At 37.9% G+C, this 17,588-nt stretch overlaps 1 protein-coding gene across 3 annotated transcripts in view; it reads right to left on the reverse strand.

Moving 5' to 3' along the window:
- Window positions 1–385: 385 nt before the first annotated feature.
- LOC140876397 (probable acyl-activating enzyme 16, chloroplastic) overlaps window positions 386–17,588 on the reverse strand; it is a 32,961-nt gene continuing 15,758 nt past the window's right edge. For 2 of the 3 annotated variants that reach the window (XM_073280346.1, XM_073280348.1), the window contains 12 exons: window positions 10,424–10,573; window positions 10,203–10,270; window positions 9,287–9,392; window positions 8,819–8,977; window positions 3,707–3,760; window positions 3,547–3,627; window positions 2,669–2,806; window positions 1,778–1,937; window positions 1,486–1,565; window positions 1,249–1,391; window positions 727–784; window positions 386–639 (listed from right to left, as the gene is read on the reverse strand). In XM_073280346.1, coding sequence (XP_073136447.1) covers window positions 547–639; window positions 727–784; window positions 1,249–1,391; window positions 1,486–1,565; window positions 1,778–1,937; window positions 2,669–2,806; window positions 3,547–3,627; window positions 3,707–3,760; window positions 8,819–8,977; window positions 9,287–9,392; window positions 10,203–10,270; window positions 10,424–10,573 — 1,290 coding nt within the window. In that variant the 3' untranslated portion in view covers window positions 386–546. The remainder of the gene's footprint in view (window positions 640–726; window positions 785–1,248; window positions 1,392–1,485; window positions 1,566–1,777; window positions 1,938–2,668; window positions 2,807–3,546; window positions 3,628–3,706; window positions 3,761–8,818; window positions 8,978–9,286; window positions 9,393–10,202; window positions 10,271–10,423; window positions 10,574–17,588) is intronic. The other variant, XM_073280347.1, reaches the window with a different exon arrangement.

Here is a 17,588-nt window from a genome sequence, read left to right on the forward strand (position 1 = left end):
AAAAAACAACTAAAACCCGATAGCGAATTTTAGTGGTCGAGGACAAGTTGGGCAGGAATGGTTGGGCAGCTGAAAATTACTCATATATATATATATATATATATATATATATATATATATATTTATTTATATGCTTTTAAAAAAAATTCTCTTTTACACACACAAGGTGTGTGCATTTTTTACTAGTATATTATATAAAGGTTGAGGGTCTTTGAATAACTGTTTTTTTATCTTCTAATTTTACCCTTTTAATCCACATTTTTCTCCACTTTTTCTCTTCTACCTTTTTTAATATATTATCTTCTAAATAACTAATTTTCAACTATTAAATAATATATTATTTCATAAATAAAAAAATCATAAAATATCATATATTATATCACACACAACTTTATCGCTAGTATATATTAAACAAGAAAATACATTATCAGATTTAGCACATTGTACGTTCATATTCAACATAATTGTCTAAAAAACATAAATATAATAAAGACAATAACCAATACAATTTTTAAGCATACAACACTCTTATCCTAGGCAATTAACTCATTTGTATAAATTGTTTATTTCCTCTTCATACAAAGATACAACCTTGTCTCGTCGAATTTTCATTGTTGGAGTCATCAAACCGCCATCGATCTGCAAGTGGAACATAAATGGTTATTGACTCTTTTTACACTAAATGCAGTAAATAATACATTGATGACATTGTTTTTGAGACTTCACCGTGAAGGGTTCGTCGATCACGAGTATTGGTCCAACTTGGAATGAACAGTCTGCAGTCCTGCAGTGTTACCAATTTGAAAGAAACAATAACTGTGAGCGATTAGCTGCAAGAACTTCTTCGCAACAATAACTTAATTTCAAAACATTAAAAGAACATCTAAACCTTGGAAGGCAATTTTGCTCAAAGGAAACGCCCTGTGATTTGCTTTAATATGGATATTGCATAATATCAAGACAATTAAAATTGCTATCAGGTTTGGGTAAACCGATAGTTCATGGCAACATTTTATATATGTTCGGGGCAAAACATATTTTATTTACACAGAAACATGACACAATTTATTTTATAAAGAGCTAGAAGAAACAAAGAGAAGTTTCAGAGAAAAAGAAAAAGAAAAATAAAAAAGAGAAATGAGAAGGGAGCCAAAAATGAAGTTCGATGATGATGAGACCATGTAGCTTTTCAGACTTTACGGCATGATAATCGATGACAATGAATTTATTCTATCAATGTTGTCCTACCATTTTCTCAATTCTCCGTGCAAAAGGTTAGTTACTTTTTCCGTGCTAAGCTCCGGGGTATCAGAATCAATTGATAATCTTTTAGCTTCTAGCAGAACCTCGTCTTTGTTTGGTACAATTAGAGCTCCAAGGCGTCGTCGATCCTATACATATCAGGCAAATGTTATATGATAGATGATTTTGTGCATTTTTTTACTTATATTGCATTGACAAAATTCAGTTTATAGGAAATTTTACCTGGCCAAAGACTACAATCTGTTGAAAAAGATTACTTCTCAAGGCGGCTTCTTCAATCTCTGATGGCTCGACATTTTCACCTATTCCACCAATTTGGTAATGAGCCATATAAAGAAACTTGTTGATTTTAATTTTTCTAGGAAGGGAAATTCACAACAAGGTTATTTCATTGTCATTTTAAATTCATACTCATCCGACAAGAACAGTTACATTTTTCATAATTTTTTGTTTATGGCAAATAATGTAATCATCTTGAAAACATGAATACTATGCAAGAAATATTTTAATATACCTGATGAAAGTACTATTGTATCTTTTGCACGTCCTTCTAGAACAATTACCCCTGCAGCTTTCCGACTTCTTCCCCTAGAATGAGGAGGACAAATCCAACCAATATCACCTGTATCAAGCCATCCATTCTCATCTATAGCTTGTTTTGTTGCCAACGGGTTCTGACATAGCAAGTCCAATTCCAAAAGAAAACCTAATTACATTTTTGTCCAGCAGACGTAATAGTTCTGAATTCGTCGTCATTCTATTTATCGAAGAATGTTTTTCAGCAATACAAAATTTTTGCAGGCCATTTAAACCATCAAATTAATATATTTAAATTTAGACACTAGGAACATCAAATATCGAAGTATTAAACAACAGAAACCTAAGACTATGAGGTTGGTATATATTTTGGTTTTATGTTTCTTTACCAAGTAATATAAATGCCAACATTTGTGACTCCGAAGAAACACAGGCAAGTCTTAGTTTGTCATCAGAAATTGCCATTTTTCTCATGGCTTATGATAGAAGTAAAAATAGAATGGTTTAAGCATATCTCACACTAAAAGAACTCATCTACAGAGAAGTTTCATCAAGTCGAGAAAAGAAAACATAAAAAAGTTGCATAATTAATCACTTGGGCAAAAATTTGTACAATTTTAGGCGAAATTTTGAATAAAAAATGAGAAAACATCAATAGGATGTCGATGTTTGTGAAGATGTTCAATCAATGAAGTGTAGCCATATTTGCATTCCTTCTATAACATCGATTTTCAAAATGCACCCTCTGTGTACATAATAAAGTTTTTCTTTACCGTGTTTTGATACCATATTGACAGACAAAATGCTCGATCTATCATTATAGAAATGACATTTGCTATTTATATGAAGAGGAGATTTAACAACAAACCTTGTAGTAACCTTTCATCACTTGTGGACCCCTAGCTTTAACAATGCCTTTTGAACCACAAGGAAGGACTGCATCCGTTTCCGCATCTACAACTTTTATTTCCGTATACCGAATAGGATGCCCAATTGAACCAAGAACCTTCAGGCATTCAATTATTGCTCATATTCATGGTCTTGATGAAGTAAAGGCGGGTTACATTGATAATATGCACAACATTTGAGAAAGCCAACAAATAATGCATCTCATACAACATCATCCTTCAACTGATAAAAGCACAGAACGACGATAGTGTTGTCATTTTAAAATCGCTTCACAATATGGAATCAAATTTTCTGTGTCAGAATAAATGCATGGTTGCTGCCCTAGAAAAAGTGGTGTGGAGATGCATTTTTCAGAGAATGACCGATGTAGATGGCATTTTAGGCCTCCTTCCACATTGCCTTTTTAAACAATATTCACTGAATATGACACTTAAAACTCAGAAATTACATTATTTCAGAAACTGCTAATGATGTCAAATTGACATAAGATTGCATACAAGAGCGTCAAAAAATTTTCTTACTATTGGTGTGTTAGTTGTGTCACACATCGGTTGGATAAATATCCTGGGAGTTTAATATATAGACAAAGACAATCTCGCCCCTTAAGCTAGCTTTTGAGGTGGAGTTTGGTCCAAGTCCAAATTTAACATGGTATCAGAGCCCAGACCCACCGTAATGTGTTGGACTGTCAATAGTTGGGGTGTGTTGGTGTGTTAGTTGTGTCCCACATCGGTTGGGTAAATATCCCGGGAGTTTAATATATAAACAAAGACAATCCTCCCTCTTTGAGCTAGCTTTTGGAATGGAGTTAGGTCCAAGTCCAAATTTAACACTTACATTACAACTTGGACGTCGAGCCGCAAGAACAGGGGATGACTCTGTTAAACCATATCCATTTTGAACCATTATGCCAATTGCCTGCACAATTAGGATAGAGTAAGACAAGCAATACAACTCAATCCCCTCTATTCTCAATTAAAGGAGTAAAACATTTAACCTCAAAGAACTTGTCCACATGTGGAGGCAAGCTGCCACCTCCACTTATGCCAGCCTGCAGAATGTCAAAGGAAAAAGTTTTCTTTACTTTTTCTTACGGGATCATTTAGTGCGACAGTAGCAGCTGGAATAGTTTTTATCATTTATTTTGTCTCCTTCTCACACAAATGCTGTAGGGTGCACATATAATGTACAAATTGTATGAGATAGAAACTACAGTTATGACCGGTCTAATGTTGTACCATCTTAGACGCAGTTAGTAAAATGACAAAACATTTATAACTGTTGAAGATTTAAATAGATTGGATATGATATTTATTCAAAGTTTAAATAAGGATTAGATAGGATTTGATATTTAGATATTCTGTTATTTCTTTGTATATATTAGGGTGTAACTTGTACGCTTAATTAAGAAATCAGAATAATTCTCTTCCCTCATAAAGATTCTATACTTTACCACATGGTATCAGAGATTCAGGCTAAACCCTAGCCATGACCAAATACAGCTACGGCTACATGGCTTCCTCCTCTGAATCTGATAAACAGCCACCAAGCACGCCTGATTTTTCACCAATTCACTCCATTACATGCCACAAGCTCAATGGTCAGAATTATCTCCAATGGTCCCAGTCCGTCATGATGTTTATATGCGCCAAGGGCAAGGAAGATCTGTTATCTGGTTCATCCAAGCGTCCAGCTTCTGGTGATGGAAAATTCAAGGCTTGGAATGCTGACAACAACATGCTTATGTCGTGGCTAATTAATTCCATGGTCCCCGAAATTGGCGAGAATTTCTTACTATACCCCTCTGCCAAGGAGATTTGGGATGCAGTCCATGATACATATTCAGCCCGCGACAACACATCTGAATTATTCGGTGTGGAAAGTTTGGTTCATGAAATACGACAGGGTGATGACAATGTCACGACATATTTCACTGCCCTCACCAAACTTTGGCAGCAACTGGATTTATTTGAGACACATGAATGGAAGTGCACGGCTGATGAATCACAATTCAGAAAAATTGTGGAAACCAAACGAGTGTTTAAATTCCTTCAAGGCCTCCATCCATCCCTTGATGAAGTTCGTGCCCGCATCTTGGCCATAAAACCATTGTCGGGCCTTCGCGTGGCTTTCTCCGAGGTCCGCCATGAGGAAAGTCGGCGAAAGTTGATGTTGGGCTCCTCTCGTTCTCCTTCAGGAGAAAGTTCTGCCCTTGCTTCCAATCGGCCCTCATTCACGCCCATTTCCGACCATGGTGCTCGCAATTCGCCCTTTTCTGCCCCTATTCAGAATCAGCATATGCGGAATGGTAGGCCTTGGTGCGAGAAATGCAAGAAACCCAATCACACGTTGGACACTTGCTGGCGCATTCATGGCAAGCCAGTGGACTGGAAACCAGCCAGAGAAAGACGTGCCAATGCTGCTGCTTCAGATTCTGTCTCTACTGCCGCACAACAACCTTTCACTCAAGCGTAGTTGGATGTTCTTCAGCGGCTGTTCAGCCAGAATTCTGCCCAGAATTCTGCCCAAATGTCTTCACTTATTAGTACTGGTACAACAGTCCTTCAAGGTGACTTCTCTCGTGCATTTTTCTCCAAACAGAATTTGAACTCTACGTGGATTGTTGACTCAGGCGCCTCTGATCATATGACGGGAAATTTTTCACTTTTTAGTTCATACAATCCTTGTAGAGATTCTCGGTCTGTGCGTATTGCTAATGGATCTAGTTCATGGGTATTTGGTATTGGCTCTGTATATATCTCACATGATATTTCTTTACAAGCTGTGCTCTTTGTTCCCGGTCTAGCATGCAATTTGCTGTTTGTTAGCAAAATTAATGCCGATCTCAATTGCACTACTAAATTCTCTGTGGATTCTTGTTTTTTCCAGGAACTGAATTCGGGGAAGAAGATTGGCAGTGCTGAACTACGTGCTGGCTTGTTTCTCATCCATATGGACCCTAACTTTAAGAATGGGCCGAAGAATACTCCAAGCCCAGCTCTTCCTGATTCCTGTTCTGTTTTCCATTCCAATAAAGACAGTGATATTCTTTTATGGCATTATAGATTAGGTCATCCGAACTTTCTGTACCTTGCCAAACTGTTTTCATTTCTCTTTCATAATAAATCATCAAGTTTACTTCAGTGTGATATTTGTCAAGTTTCCAAACACACACGTAGCACCTTTAAAACGCAACCATACAAACCATCAACACCTTTCTCACTCAATCACAATGACATCTGGGGGCCATCAAAAATAAAAAATGTAACGGGGGCTCGTTGGTTCCTTTTATTTGTAGATGATTATACTCGAGTGTCATGGGTATTCCTTATGAAGGATAAATCTGAAACCACTTCCATGTTTCAGCTTTTTCATTCCATGATTCAGACTCAGTTTTCAGCCAAAATCCAAGTCCTGCGCGCTGATCGAGCCCGAGATTATTTTAATTCAGTGTTAGGTGCTTATCTGGCCTCTCATGGCATTGTACACCAAAGTTCATGTGTCGACACCCCTCAACAAAATGGGGTATCTGAACGCAAAAATCGTCACCTCCTTGAGGTTACCCGCTCTCTTCTATTCTCATACAAAGTTCCTAGCCATTTTTGGGGTGAAGCAGTACTTACTGCTACATATCTCATTAATCGCATGCCCTCTCGCGTCCTCAACTACAAAACACCTATCGAGTCTCTCCTGGAATCCTTCCCCAATATACACCTGCTTAACTCTATTCCCCTGAAAATCTTTGGGTGTTCCGCCTTCATTCATGTTCATTCCAATCATCGTGGGAAACTCGATCCAAGGGCTATCAAATGCATTTTTTTAGGGTACTCACCTAACCAAAAAGGCTACAAATGCTACTCTCCAGTCACCCGCAAATTCTATCACTCTCTAGATGTCACGTTCTTCGAAAATGAACCTTTTTACCCCAATTTTTCTATTCAGGGGGAGAGTAACACCAGCAAATCTCCAAATTGGGAACTCACATCATTTGTAGACCCAATCCATATTACTCCAGAAACAGATCATGTACCACAACCCAACTCCCAATCAACTCCTCCAAATACACCACTCAAAGTCTATTCAAGAAGAAAAGTCATCCAAATGGAGAGACAACAAGAACCAGTACAAAGTCAACCAGTCCAAGACACTTCTACGATACCAGTTCCAAATGGAAAAGACAAAGGTACTACTGAACTTGACAATAACTCTCCCATAATGGACCATTGCGACATTGATGATAGACCTATTGCTTTAAGAAAGGGAACTAGGGCATGTACGCAACACCCGATATGTAATTTTGTCTCATTTGACTCTTTATCACCTGCATATCGTTCTTTTGTGTCCAATTTAGATCAAGTCCAGGTTCCAAGTACTATCGAGGATGCCCTCAAAGATCCGAATTGGAAGGCTGCTGCCTTTGATGAGATCAAGGCACTAGAAAAGAATAACACGTGGCAGATTACAGAACTTCCAGCCGGAAAACGAACTGTTGGGTGCAAATGGATATTCACAGTGAAATATAAGGCTGATGGGAGCATTGAACGATACAAAGCACGGCTAGTTGCAAAAGGATACACTCAGTCGTATGGAATTGATTACCAAGAGACGTTTGCTCCTGTTGCAAGACTCAACACAGTCAGGGTGCTTCTATCAATTGCTGTCAACCTTGACTGGCCATTATTCCAACTAGATGTTAAAAATGCATTCCTCAATGGGGAGCTGGAGGAAGAGGTGTACATGGATATTCCCTCAGGATTTGTGACAGAAGCTGTGAGAAACAAAGTATGCAGGTTGAAGAAGTCTCTGTACGGCCTTAAACAGTCACCTCGGGCTTGGTTTCATCGGTTTACAAATGTGTTGACAAAAGAAGGATACCTACAGTGTCAGTCAGATCACACTCTATTTGTAAAACACATTGAGGGAATGACCACTGCTCTGATTGTCTATGTGGATGACATTGTTCTCACAGGAAATCATAAAGCAGAAATGAGCCGTATAAAAGGTGTCCTTTCAAAGGAGTTTGAAATGAAAGATCTGGGATATCTTAAATATTTTTTGGGTATGGAAGTGGCTAGATCATCTCACGGAATCTCAATTTCGCAAAGAAAGTATGTTCTGGATCTACTTAAAGAGACAGGAATGATAGGTTGCAAACCAGCTGATACCCCAATGGATCCAAACATCAAAATAGGGATGAATGGAGATAGAACACTTGTTGACAAAGGAAGATACCAGCGATTGGTTGGTAAATTGATCTATCTATCACACACCCGACCTGACATTGGATACACTCTGAGTGTTGTCAGTCAATTCATGACTAAACCCACTGAAGAACACATGGAAGCTGTATATCGAGTTCTGAGATACCTGAAGGGAACACCTGGTAGAGAGTTGCTCTTCAGGAAGACTACATTCCGAAATATTAGAGTCTACAGTGATGCTGATTGGACAGGTTGTCCTGTTGATAGACGCTCTACATCTCGATACTGCTCGTTTGTATGGGGTAATCTAGTGACATGGAGAAGCAAGAAACAACCAGTTGTCGCTCGAAGTAGTGTCGAAGCTGAATTCCGTGCTTTATCCAATGGAATTTGTTAAGGCATGTGGCTTAAAATGCTGCTCAATGAACTGAAGATGGGAGACAGTCATTCAATAGATCTGATGTGTGACAACCAAGCTGCATTAAAAATTGCCAAGAATCCAGTCCACCACGACCGAACCAAGCATGTGGAAATAGACAGACATTTCATAACCGAAAAGATTGAGAAAAGGGTAGATGATCTCCACTATGTTCCCTCTCACATGCAGCTGGCCGATATCTTGACAAAAGCCCTCCATCGACCAAACTTTGAAGAATTGAAGTCCAAGCTCGGCATGACAAACATCTACGCCAAGCTTGAGGGGGAGTGTTGAAGATTTAAATAGATTGGATATGATATTTATTCAAAGTTTAAATAAGGATTAGATAGGATTTGATATTTAGATATTCTGTTATTTCTTTGTATATATTAGGGTGTAACTTGTACGCTTACTTAAGAAATCAAAATAATTCTCTTCCCTCATAAAGATTCTATACTTTACCACAATAACATTACATAATATTGCAAACCTTTGAAACGCCAATAGCACTATGGATTTTACTGTAGACAACTTTTTTTGCCAACATATGCAATGGCAACAACATTGCAGCAACTATCCTTGCCCACACCCAGTCAAGGATAGAAACAAGGTAAGAAGGTTGCCGCAGATTTGTGGTCAGGCATTTCCCCTATTAAAAAAGAGGAAGAGATTGATCAAGCACTAAAAAATTAGTGGAGTAAAAAACTTCTAACCAAAAATCATGCTATTATGGGGGAATGTCATTGTGATATATAAATCCTCAAAAACAGATGTATTGCTTACAAGAACATGTTGAGATCATCAATGACCATAAACTCATGTTATATTGAACTAAGAGAAGTACACAAACTGTGGAGTTGATGATTAATGATTTGCAGATTGGTGTTTAGGAAAATAAGCACTAGTCTAATGATCTCAAAAACCAACACCAACAGAAAGTAAGATGATTAAGTTCAACCTCGTATATTCGTTTGGCCTCCATGTATGCTAAACTGATCCTTAAGAACAAAAGAGCAACAAATTTTCGAACGGTAGAACTTGAACTAATTTGCTTTTGAATCCCGCTGCAATTCATGAAACCAATTTCAACAATAACGAAATTTCATAGACTTTAAAGACCAAATAGGCTGCAAATCTAAGCACAATAAACTAATATACATGAAAGACCTTATTATTCCTACATAGAATGATTGATGGGTACAAAAAGCTGCAGCACCAATGTTTGATAAAGAAATTCTCAGAAATAAAATCAATACCATTAGACAAGAACTAAAGGGAAATCATATATTAAGTTGAAATCAATCAAACTGCAAGTGGTGAAAACAACCTACTAATTTCGACTTGGAAACCATACATGCTTGAATCTGCCATAAGATAACTAAATAAATATAATACAACATCCCACATTGGATCGTTGGAAGGGCATGAAAATACGAAATGTACACCTACGAACTAGATATAGGTTTCATACAGCAAACATGGATATAAAGTAGTTGCTAACAGAACCATTCTGAGTAGTCGTGTATGAAGGTCAATGGGCCCGACTGCCACAGGTGTAACAAAAAATGTTAAATGACATAGAAGGATATAAGTATTGCCTAATAAGCACAACTGTAATAATATGGAATCTACTCTTCGGAAATAAAAATTCGACTGTCGCACTGGTAAAAATAACAGCATTGGGATAGAAACTTATGTCACTACTCAATACCTCACTATTGATTCAATCCCATCATTATGATAAAATTGTTTCACGAAATAAATAGACACTGCATAAATTTTCATATGTTCATTGCTAACGATTCACTAGTTTGATCATATAGCATCAATTAACAAGTGTATTTAATAATATGAATTTGGAAAACTAAGATTACCTGTACAATGTCTCATATACTAAAGGAACAGATACAACATAATGAGGCTGATAACGACGCAAGTCATCCTGCAATCAAAGCAAAAAACTGATTGTACTTTTACAGTAGAAATTTTCAAAATAATCCAGACAACTTAAAATCTTCAAAGAAAAAGATGGGGGAATTGGCATTTCAAGTCAAAAAGACAAACAACTCAAGTCCAATCAGGAAGAAGTATGTACCTTAAGATTTTTCACTGTTGTGTATACGTTCTCGATCCCATGGGTAAATGTGAAATACTCGCAAGCTCGCTCATATGCATGCCACGGTGGAAGCATGCTAAGAAATCTAACCCCAGGAACAGCAGGCACAATTTCCCATAAATTCATAATCTAGGCCCAAAAGAAATGAGAATAGTGTCAGAGAGTCTTCAATAATTGTTCTTGTGCCAGTAAATGATTGACCACCGCGTATGAAACTGAGAGCGTGAACTTTATTATTTTAATAAAATAATACAAAATAGAAAGTTCAAATGTACCATCTCATATTCGTCTGAAAACCATACGTTTACTCCTAATTCAACTGCACTAGCTTCAAACTTATCCAATGCTAAACCATCATTCTTATAGCTATTAAATCCAAGCCTCATTTTTCCTCGCCAAATTTCAACCACAAACCCAACTCTGCATCCAAAAATGAAAGGGAGGACCACTTTCAACTGTATGTACTTTCAAATGCTACATACTGTGTATCATCACTATATTCATTCTATATTTTCTATATTCCTTATTTATTTCATACCACCATTAGTTTACCAACAATAAATTAATTACAACTCGACGCAGTAGCAAACTATAACTCAATAATTCGATAGTTGAACCGTCAACCGTTTAGCACACATTTTAAAATATATATATGGACTACTTGAGATGAAGACTGTCCGGGGTAGAAAAGTAGGACAAACGACAAAGGAACTCTAAAGAAAATCGAATTCTCAGGAGAGAGACATTTGGGAGCTAAAGGTCATCCAAGAACTCGACTAGTTTATAAGTCTGGACATGATAATCCAGCAGTCGGCAGCTCGGAAAGATACTCGAGGAGATATTGTTTATCCGGAGACAAACATTCGGTAACTGAGCCCTGCGGGAACTCAACTAAGCATAAATATGTGTAACTCAGTACAAAGTCAAGAAGTCATTACCAAACCCAACAAGTCACATATGGAGGGAATTGACTAGGGATGTAAATGAGCTAAGCGGAACATTATCAGGCTCGAGCTCGGTTCATTTGATACCTATAAATGCTCGAGCTCAGTTTGTTTAATATTGTTGGAGAATATTGAAAATATATTCTGTTATATTTTTTCCTTAGATAGAATAGGAAAGTATCTATAATATATATTTCTTATTATTTACTTCCTTAAATTGGATGTAGACAAGCATGTATATATTGTGTATCGTTGTTAATGAGAGGTAAGCAAGAAAGTTTTCTTTCTAATTCTTGTTTCATGGTATCAAAGCCGGCGATTCTGCCGCCTTGTCTTTGTTCACTTTTGTCTTGTTTCACTGTTACAAAATGACCTCCAAAGACGAGTCAACTCTGGAAATTCCAGTACCCGCATCCAAATCCTCTCCTACTCCCTCGTTCGACAACCAGTCACTACAAATTACTCAGCACAAACTCAATGGTGTAAATTTTCGAGAATGGTTTCAGTCAGTGATGCTTGTCATCAAGGGAAGAGGAAAAATTGGCTACTTAACTGGGGATATCAAGGCTCCTGGAAAAACAACAGCTGGGTATAGCACTTGGGAAGCTGAAAATTCGATTGTCATGGCGTGGCTCATCAACTCTATGGAACCAAGCATCGGTCGAACTTATCTTTTTTACCAGACTGCTATGGAGATTTGGGATGCAGTCCAAGAAATTTATTCTGATCTCGAAAATACATCTCAATGTTTCGAGATTCGCTCAAAAATCCGTAACACCAAACAAGGTGGTCTTACTGTTACTCAATATTACAATTCCCTCATGGAATTATGGCAAGAAATTGATCTTTTTTATGAAAGTGGATGGGCATGTCCTACTGATGCAGAGAAGTACAAAAAAATGCTTGAAAAGGAACGCATATTTGATTTCTTGCATGGGCTGAATCCAGACTTAGATGAAGTGCGTGGGAGGTTACTGGGGATGAAGCCCTTCCCAAGTCTGCGTGAATCGTTTGCTGAAGTGAGGAGAGAAGAAAGCAGGAAACGTGTGATGCTCACTTCCTCACAGCAAGACTCACAACCTTTGGAAACTCGAGGTTCTGCCCTTGTGACAAACAAACATAACAATGGTCGACACACTTCGTCTTTTGACAAACCTGTGTGTGATTATTGTAATAAACCATATCACACACGTGAAACTTGTTGGGATTTACATGGCAAACCTGCTGATTGGAAGCCACGAAAACTACAAAGGAACCAAAAATCTGCTCACTTGGCTGAATCACAGACCACTACCAGCGCTGGACTTGAAGACATGCTACGGCAATTCCTTCATCAGACCAAACTTTCAACAAGTACTGATGGTCACAACTCTAAATCTCCTACTGTTGCTATGGCACAAACAGGTACAAACAGCCAAACTTTTCTGTCCACGTCGCAGCAGCCTAATTGTTGGATTGTAGATACCGGGGCTTCAGATCATATGACAGGGTCCATAAAAGTCTTTGATGATTATACCAACTGTCATGACAGAATAAATGTGTGGGTAGCAGATGGAAAAACCTCACCTGCCGTGGGCCAGGGGACGGTTTGCTTACCCAATATGATATTGAAATCTGTTCTTTTTGTGCCTAGTTTGACATACAATTTGTTGTCTGTTAGTAAGTTGACACATGATATGGATTGTGTAGTGACTTTTTTCTCCTCTCATTGTGAATTTCAGGATCGTTCTTCGGGGAAGATGATTGGCAGTGCTGAGAAGAAAAATGGCCTGTACTACCTTTCGAGAGTTGAAAATTCCAGTAGTATTGAGTCAAACAATAGAAGGTCATTATCTGTTGTTTCCAATTCTGATATTTTGATATGGCATCAACGTTTAGGACATCCTAGTTTCTCTTATATGAAAATTTTGTATCCTCATCTTTTCATCAATAAAAAGAAAGTTTTGTTTCAGTGTGAGCATTGTGTTCTTGCAAAACAACCCAGAAGTACTTATCTGCCCCATACATATAAACCCACAAAACCATTTCACTTGATTCATAGTGATATTTGGGGTCCATCTCGCATATCTAATCTGAATCGAACTCACTGGTTTATTACTTTCATTGATGACCATACTCGGGTTTGCTGGGTCTATTTGATGAAAGATAAATCAGAGGCGTTTCACTGGTTTAAACAATTTCACAAATTTGTCCAAAATGTTTTCCAATCCACTATCCAGGTTCTTCGAACAGATAATGGTCGGGAATATTTTTCTCGTGATTTTTGTCAATATATGGGGGATAATGGGATACACCACCAAAGTTCGTGTGTTGACACACCTAAGCAAAACGGGGTTGCTGAACGAAAAAACCGTCATTTGTTGGAAGTAGCTCGATCACTTATGTTCACTAGTTCTGTTCCTAATTCTTTTTGGGGAGAGGCTATTCTTACGTCTACTTATTTAATTAATCGTCTACCTTCAAAGACACTTAAATTCAGAACTCCTTTGAATCTTCTTGTTGATTACTTCCCAACAATTAATCTGTTCAGTTCATTGTCTCCAAAGGTTTTTGGTTGCACTGCATATGTCTATAATACACAACCAAATCGAAGTAAACTCGATCCCAAAGCATTTAAATGTGTCTTCGTTGGGTATTCTCCAACCCAAAAAGGATACAAATGCTATTCTCCCTTCCTTAAGCGTTGGTTTGTCTCTTGTGATGTCACTTTTTTTGAAAATAAGTTTTTCTATTCCAAGGACAGTTTTCAGGGGGAGAATTTTGATGAAAACAGTCATTGGGATCCCACCGTGTCATTGCCTATCTCACAAGATGTCTCTTCTTTTGCACCTACTGAACCACCTGCACCTACTGAACCACTGCATGACCACGAAAGTACACCAAGTTCAGTTTCACATCAAGTTCAATGGGAAAAACAGAATTCCATGAAACCTCTTCAAACCTATTCTCGCAGGCCTAGAGCTCCTCAGCACAATCAATCATCGAACCAAGAATCGGTTTCTGGTACGAACAATGACTTGGAGGTGCCCATTGCAATACGGAAAGGGGTAAGATCATGCACTAAACATCCTATCTCAAATTTTCTAACTTGCAGCAAATTGTCTCCCTCTTTTAAAGCCTTTACAGCAAAGATTGATGATGTAAAAGTGCCAAAAGATATTTATGAAGCTCTAAAAGACCCAAAGTGGAATGCTGCCGTGCAGGAAGAGATTAGGGCATTACATGAAAACAAAACTTGGGAAGTGGTAGACTTACCAAAGGATAAGAAAGTTGTTGGGAGTAGATGGGTCTTTACTGTAAAATACAAGGAAGATGGAGAAGTTGAAAGGTACAAGGCTCGGTTAGTGGCACAAGGCTTTACACAGACATATGGAATTGATTATGAAGAAACGTTTGCTCCCGTGGCAAAGCTCAATTCTATTCGTGTTCTCCTATCTTTGGCAGCAAATCTAGATTGGGAATTGCATCAACTTGATGTAAAAAATGCTTTTTTGAATGGAAATCTTGAGGAAGAAGTGTATATGAAGATTCCACCGGGGTTTGAGTTAGAACAAGAACAAGGTAAAATCTGCAAGCTTAGAAAGTCACTGTATGGTCTGAAACAGTCTCCACGTGCATGGTTTACTAAATTCAGTTCGACTCTTCTCCGATTTGGATATGTTCAAGGAAAGGCAGAACACACTATGTTCATAAAAAGGGGAGAAGATGGAAAAAAAGTCATTCTAATTGTGTACGTGGATGATATCATCATCACAGGAGATGATATTACCGAAATCCAGAAGCTCAAGAATCAGCTGAAGGAAGAATTCCAAGTGAAGGATTTAGGACCCTTGAAATATTTCCTTGGGATGGAAGTGGCTAGAAGTAAGGAAGGTATTTTCATTTCTCAGAGAAAATACACCCTTGAACTACTGAAAGAAACTGGGAAGTTGGGATGCAATCCAGTGGGAACTCCACTGGAAAGAAATTGGAGAAGCAAGATTAAAGATGATGATCCTTCTGTGGACACAGGGAGATACCAGCGCCTAGTTGGTAGGTTGATTTACCTCTCCCTTACACGACCAGACATTGCATATGCTGTGAGTGTTGTAAGTCAATTCATGCATTCACCGACCCAAAGACATCTAGAGGCAGTGAATCACATCCTGAGATATCTTAAAGGTACACCAGGTAGAGGGCTGATGCTTCTTAAAAATGAGAACAGAAGTATTGAAGGTTATGTTGATGCTGACTGGGCAGGGAGTGAGGATTGCAAATCAACTTCAGGATATTGCACTAAGCTATGGGGAAACTTGGTTACTTGGAGGAGTAAAAAACAGTCCGTCGTGGCAAGGAGTAGTGCAGAAGCAGAGTATAGGGCTATTGCTCAAGGAACGTGTGAAGTTATATGGCTTGAGAGAATAATGCAGGACTTGCAAATTCCTATTCGTCATCCTACAAAGTTGTACAGTGACAGCAAATCTGCCATTAGCATTGTAAAAAATCCTATTCAGCATGATCGAATGAAACATGTAAGAATTGATCGAAGCTTCATCAAGAACGAAATTGAGGAAGGAGGCATCAATTTATGTTATATTTCCTCTCAAGCACAAGAGGCGGATATCCTAACAAAGAGTCTCCCTAAGCCAAGTCATGAAGATCTACTGAGCAAGCTTGGAATGCGCAATATCTATTCCTAAGCTTGAGGGGGAGTGTTGGAGAATATTAAAAATATATTCTGTTATATTTTTTCCTTAGATAGAATAGGAAAGTATCTATAATATATATTTTTTATTATTTACTTCCTTAAATTGGATGTAGACAAGCATGTATATATTGTGTATCGTTGTTAATGAGAGGTAAGCAAGAAAGTTTTCTTTCTAATTCTTGTTTCAAATATATTATAAAAGCTCGAGCTCGGTTCATTAATAGCTAGTTTATCATATTAAACAAGTCTGACTCGAGTTCAACTCGTTAAGCGATATCCTTATACAAGCTCGTCTTCGGGCTCGTTAAGCAAATTCGTTTTTGGGTTTGTTAAGCATACAACTGAGCTCAAGTTTGAGTTTTATTCGATTTTATTTCTCGTTAAATTTAATATAGGTTGATTTACAACCTTACCATGATCCAAAGTCTCAACCTCCAACCCAGCCCATTTTCAAAAAAATTCACCAATTTCACTCATCAAAATTTTGATCTTTATTGAATTTACAACATCATTACTAACTCCTCAAGTCATAATATCTCGAATCCGAATTTTTCGCAAATCAAATTTTAGATGTAAGTTTCAGCCCCAAACCTTTCGACTCGTTCCAAGTTGTACAAGTTCAAGGTACACTCTTGTCTATATAGTGCACAATTGTATTCAACACTACAAAAATTTCAGCACACCATCGAATAATTGATAAACTTAAAACACAAACTTCGGTTCTCTTTATATCTTTCAAATAAAATCTAAAGATCCCAACTAAAATTGTTAAACCCAAATTTTTGTAGAAACTGATGGAATAATATTACTTTGATATATTCCCAAGAATGAATACAAGACATATTTATATACAACTAGAAAACCTAAGAGATAAAAGGAAAATACAAAATACAAAATATACAGAAGATAATATAAAATATATTCCAAGATACAGAATATATTCCAATAGGCCCCCTTAAGATGGTGAGCTCATAGAGACACCAATCTTAGAACAAAGGAGACGCAGACGAGCACTGGGAAGCGGCTTTGTGAGAGCATCAGCCAGCTGATCAGATGACGATACATGAGAAACTCGAATTTGTTTACTCTGAACCAGCTCACGAACAAACTGATAATCCTGGGCAATATGTTTCATGCGAGAATGAAAAACTGGATTAACACAGAGATAAGTGGCCCCAATGTTATCGCAGTAGATGGAGACTGGGGAGAGCCCAACAGCAACCCAAAGTTCTTCAAGAAGTGATCGAACCCATTGTATTTCAGCAGCTGTAGATGCAATGGCACGATATTCTGCCTCAGTAAACGAGCGAGCAACAGTCCCCTGCTTTTTGGAGCTCCACGAAATAGGATTCGAACCCAAGAACACAATATAGGCACCAGTGGAGGTGCGATCATCAGGATCACCAGCCCAATCCGCATCACAGTAGGCATGCAAGGACGGAGAAGAATGCGGCCTAAGAAGAAGACCATAGGAGCGTGTACCATTTAAGTAGCGCAGGAGACGTTTGACTGC

Source organism: Henckelia pumila, chromosome 1, assembly GCF_033568475.1.
Source record: "Henckelia pumila isolate YLH828 chromosome 1, ASM3356847v2, whole genome shotgun sequence".
NCBI lineage: Eukaryota > Viridiplantae > Streptophyta > Magnoliopsida > Lamiales > Gesneriaceae > Henckelia > Henckelia pumila.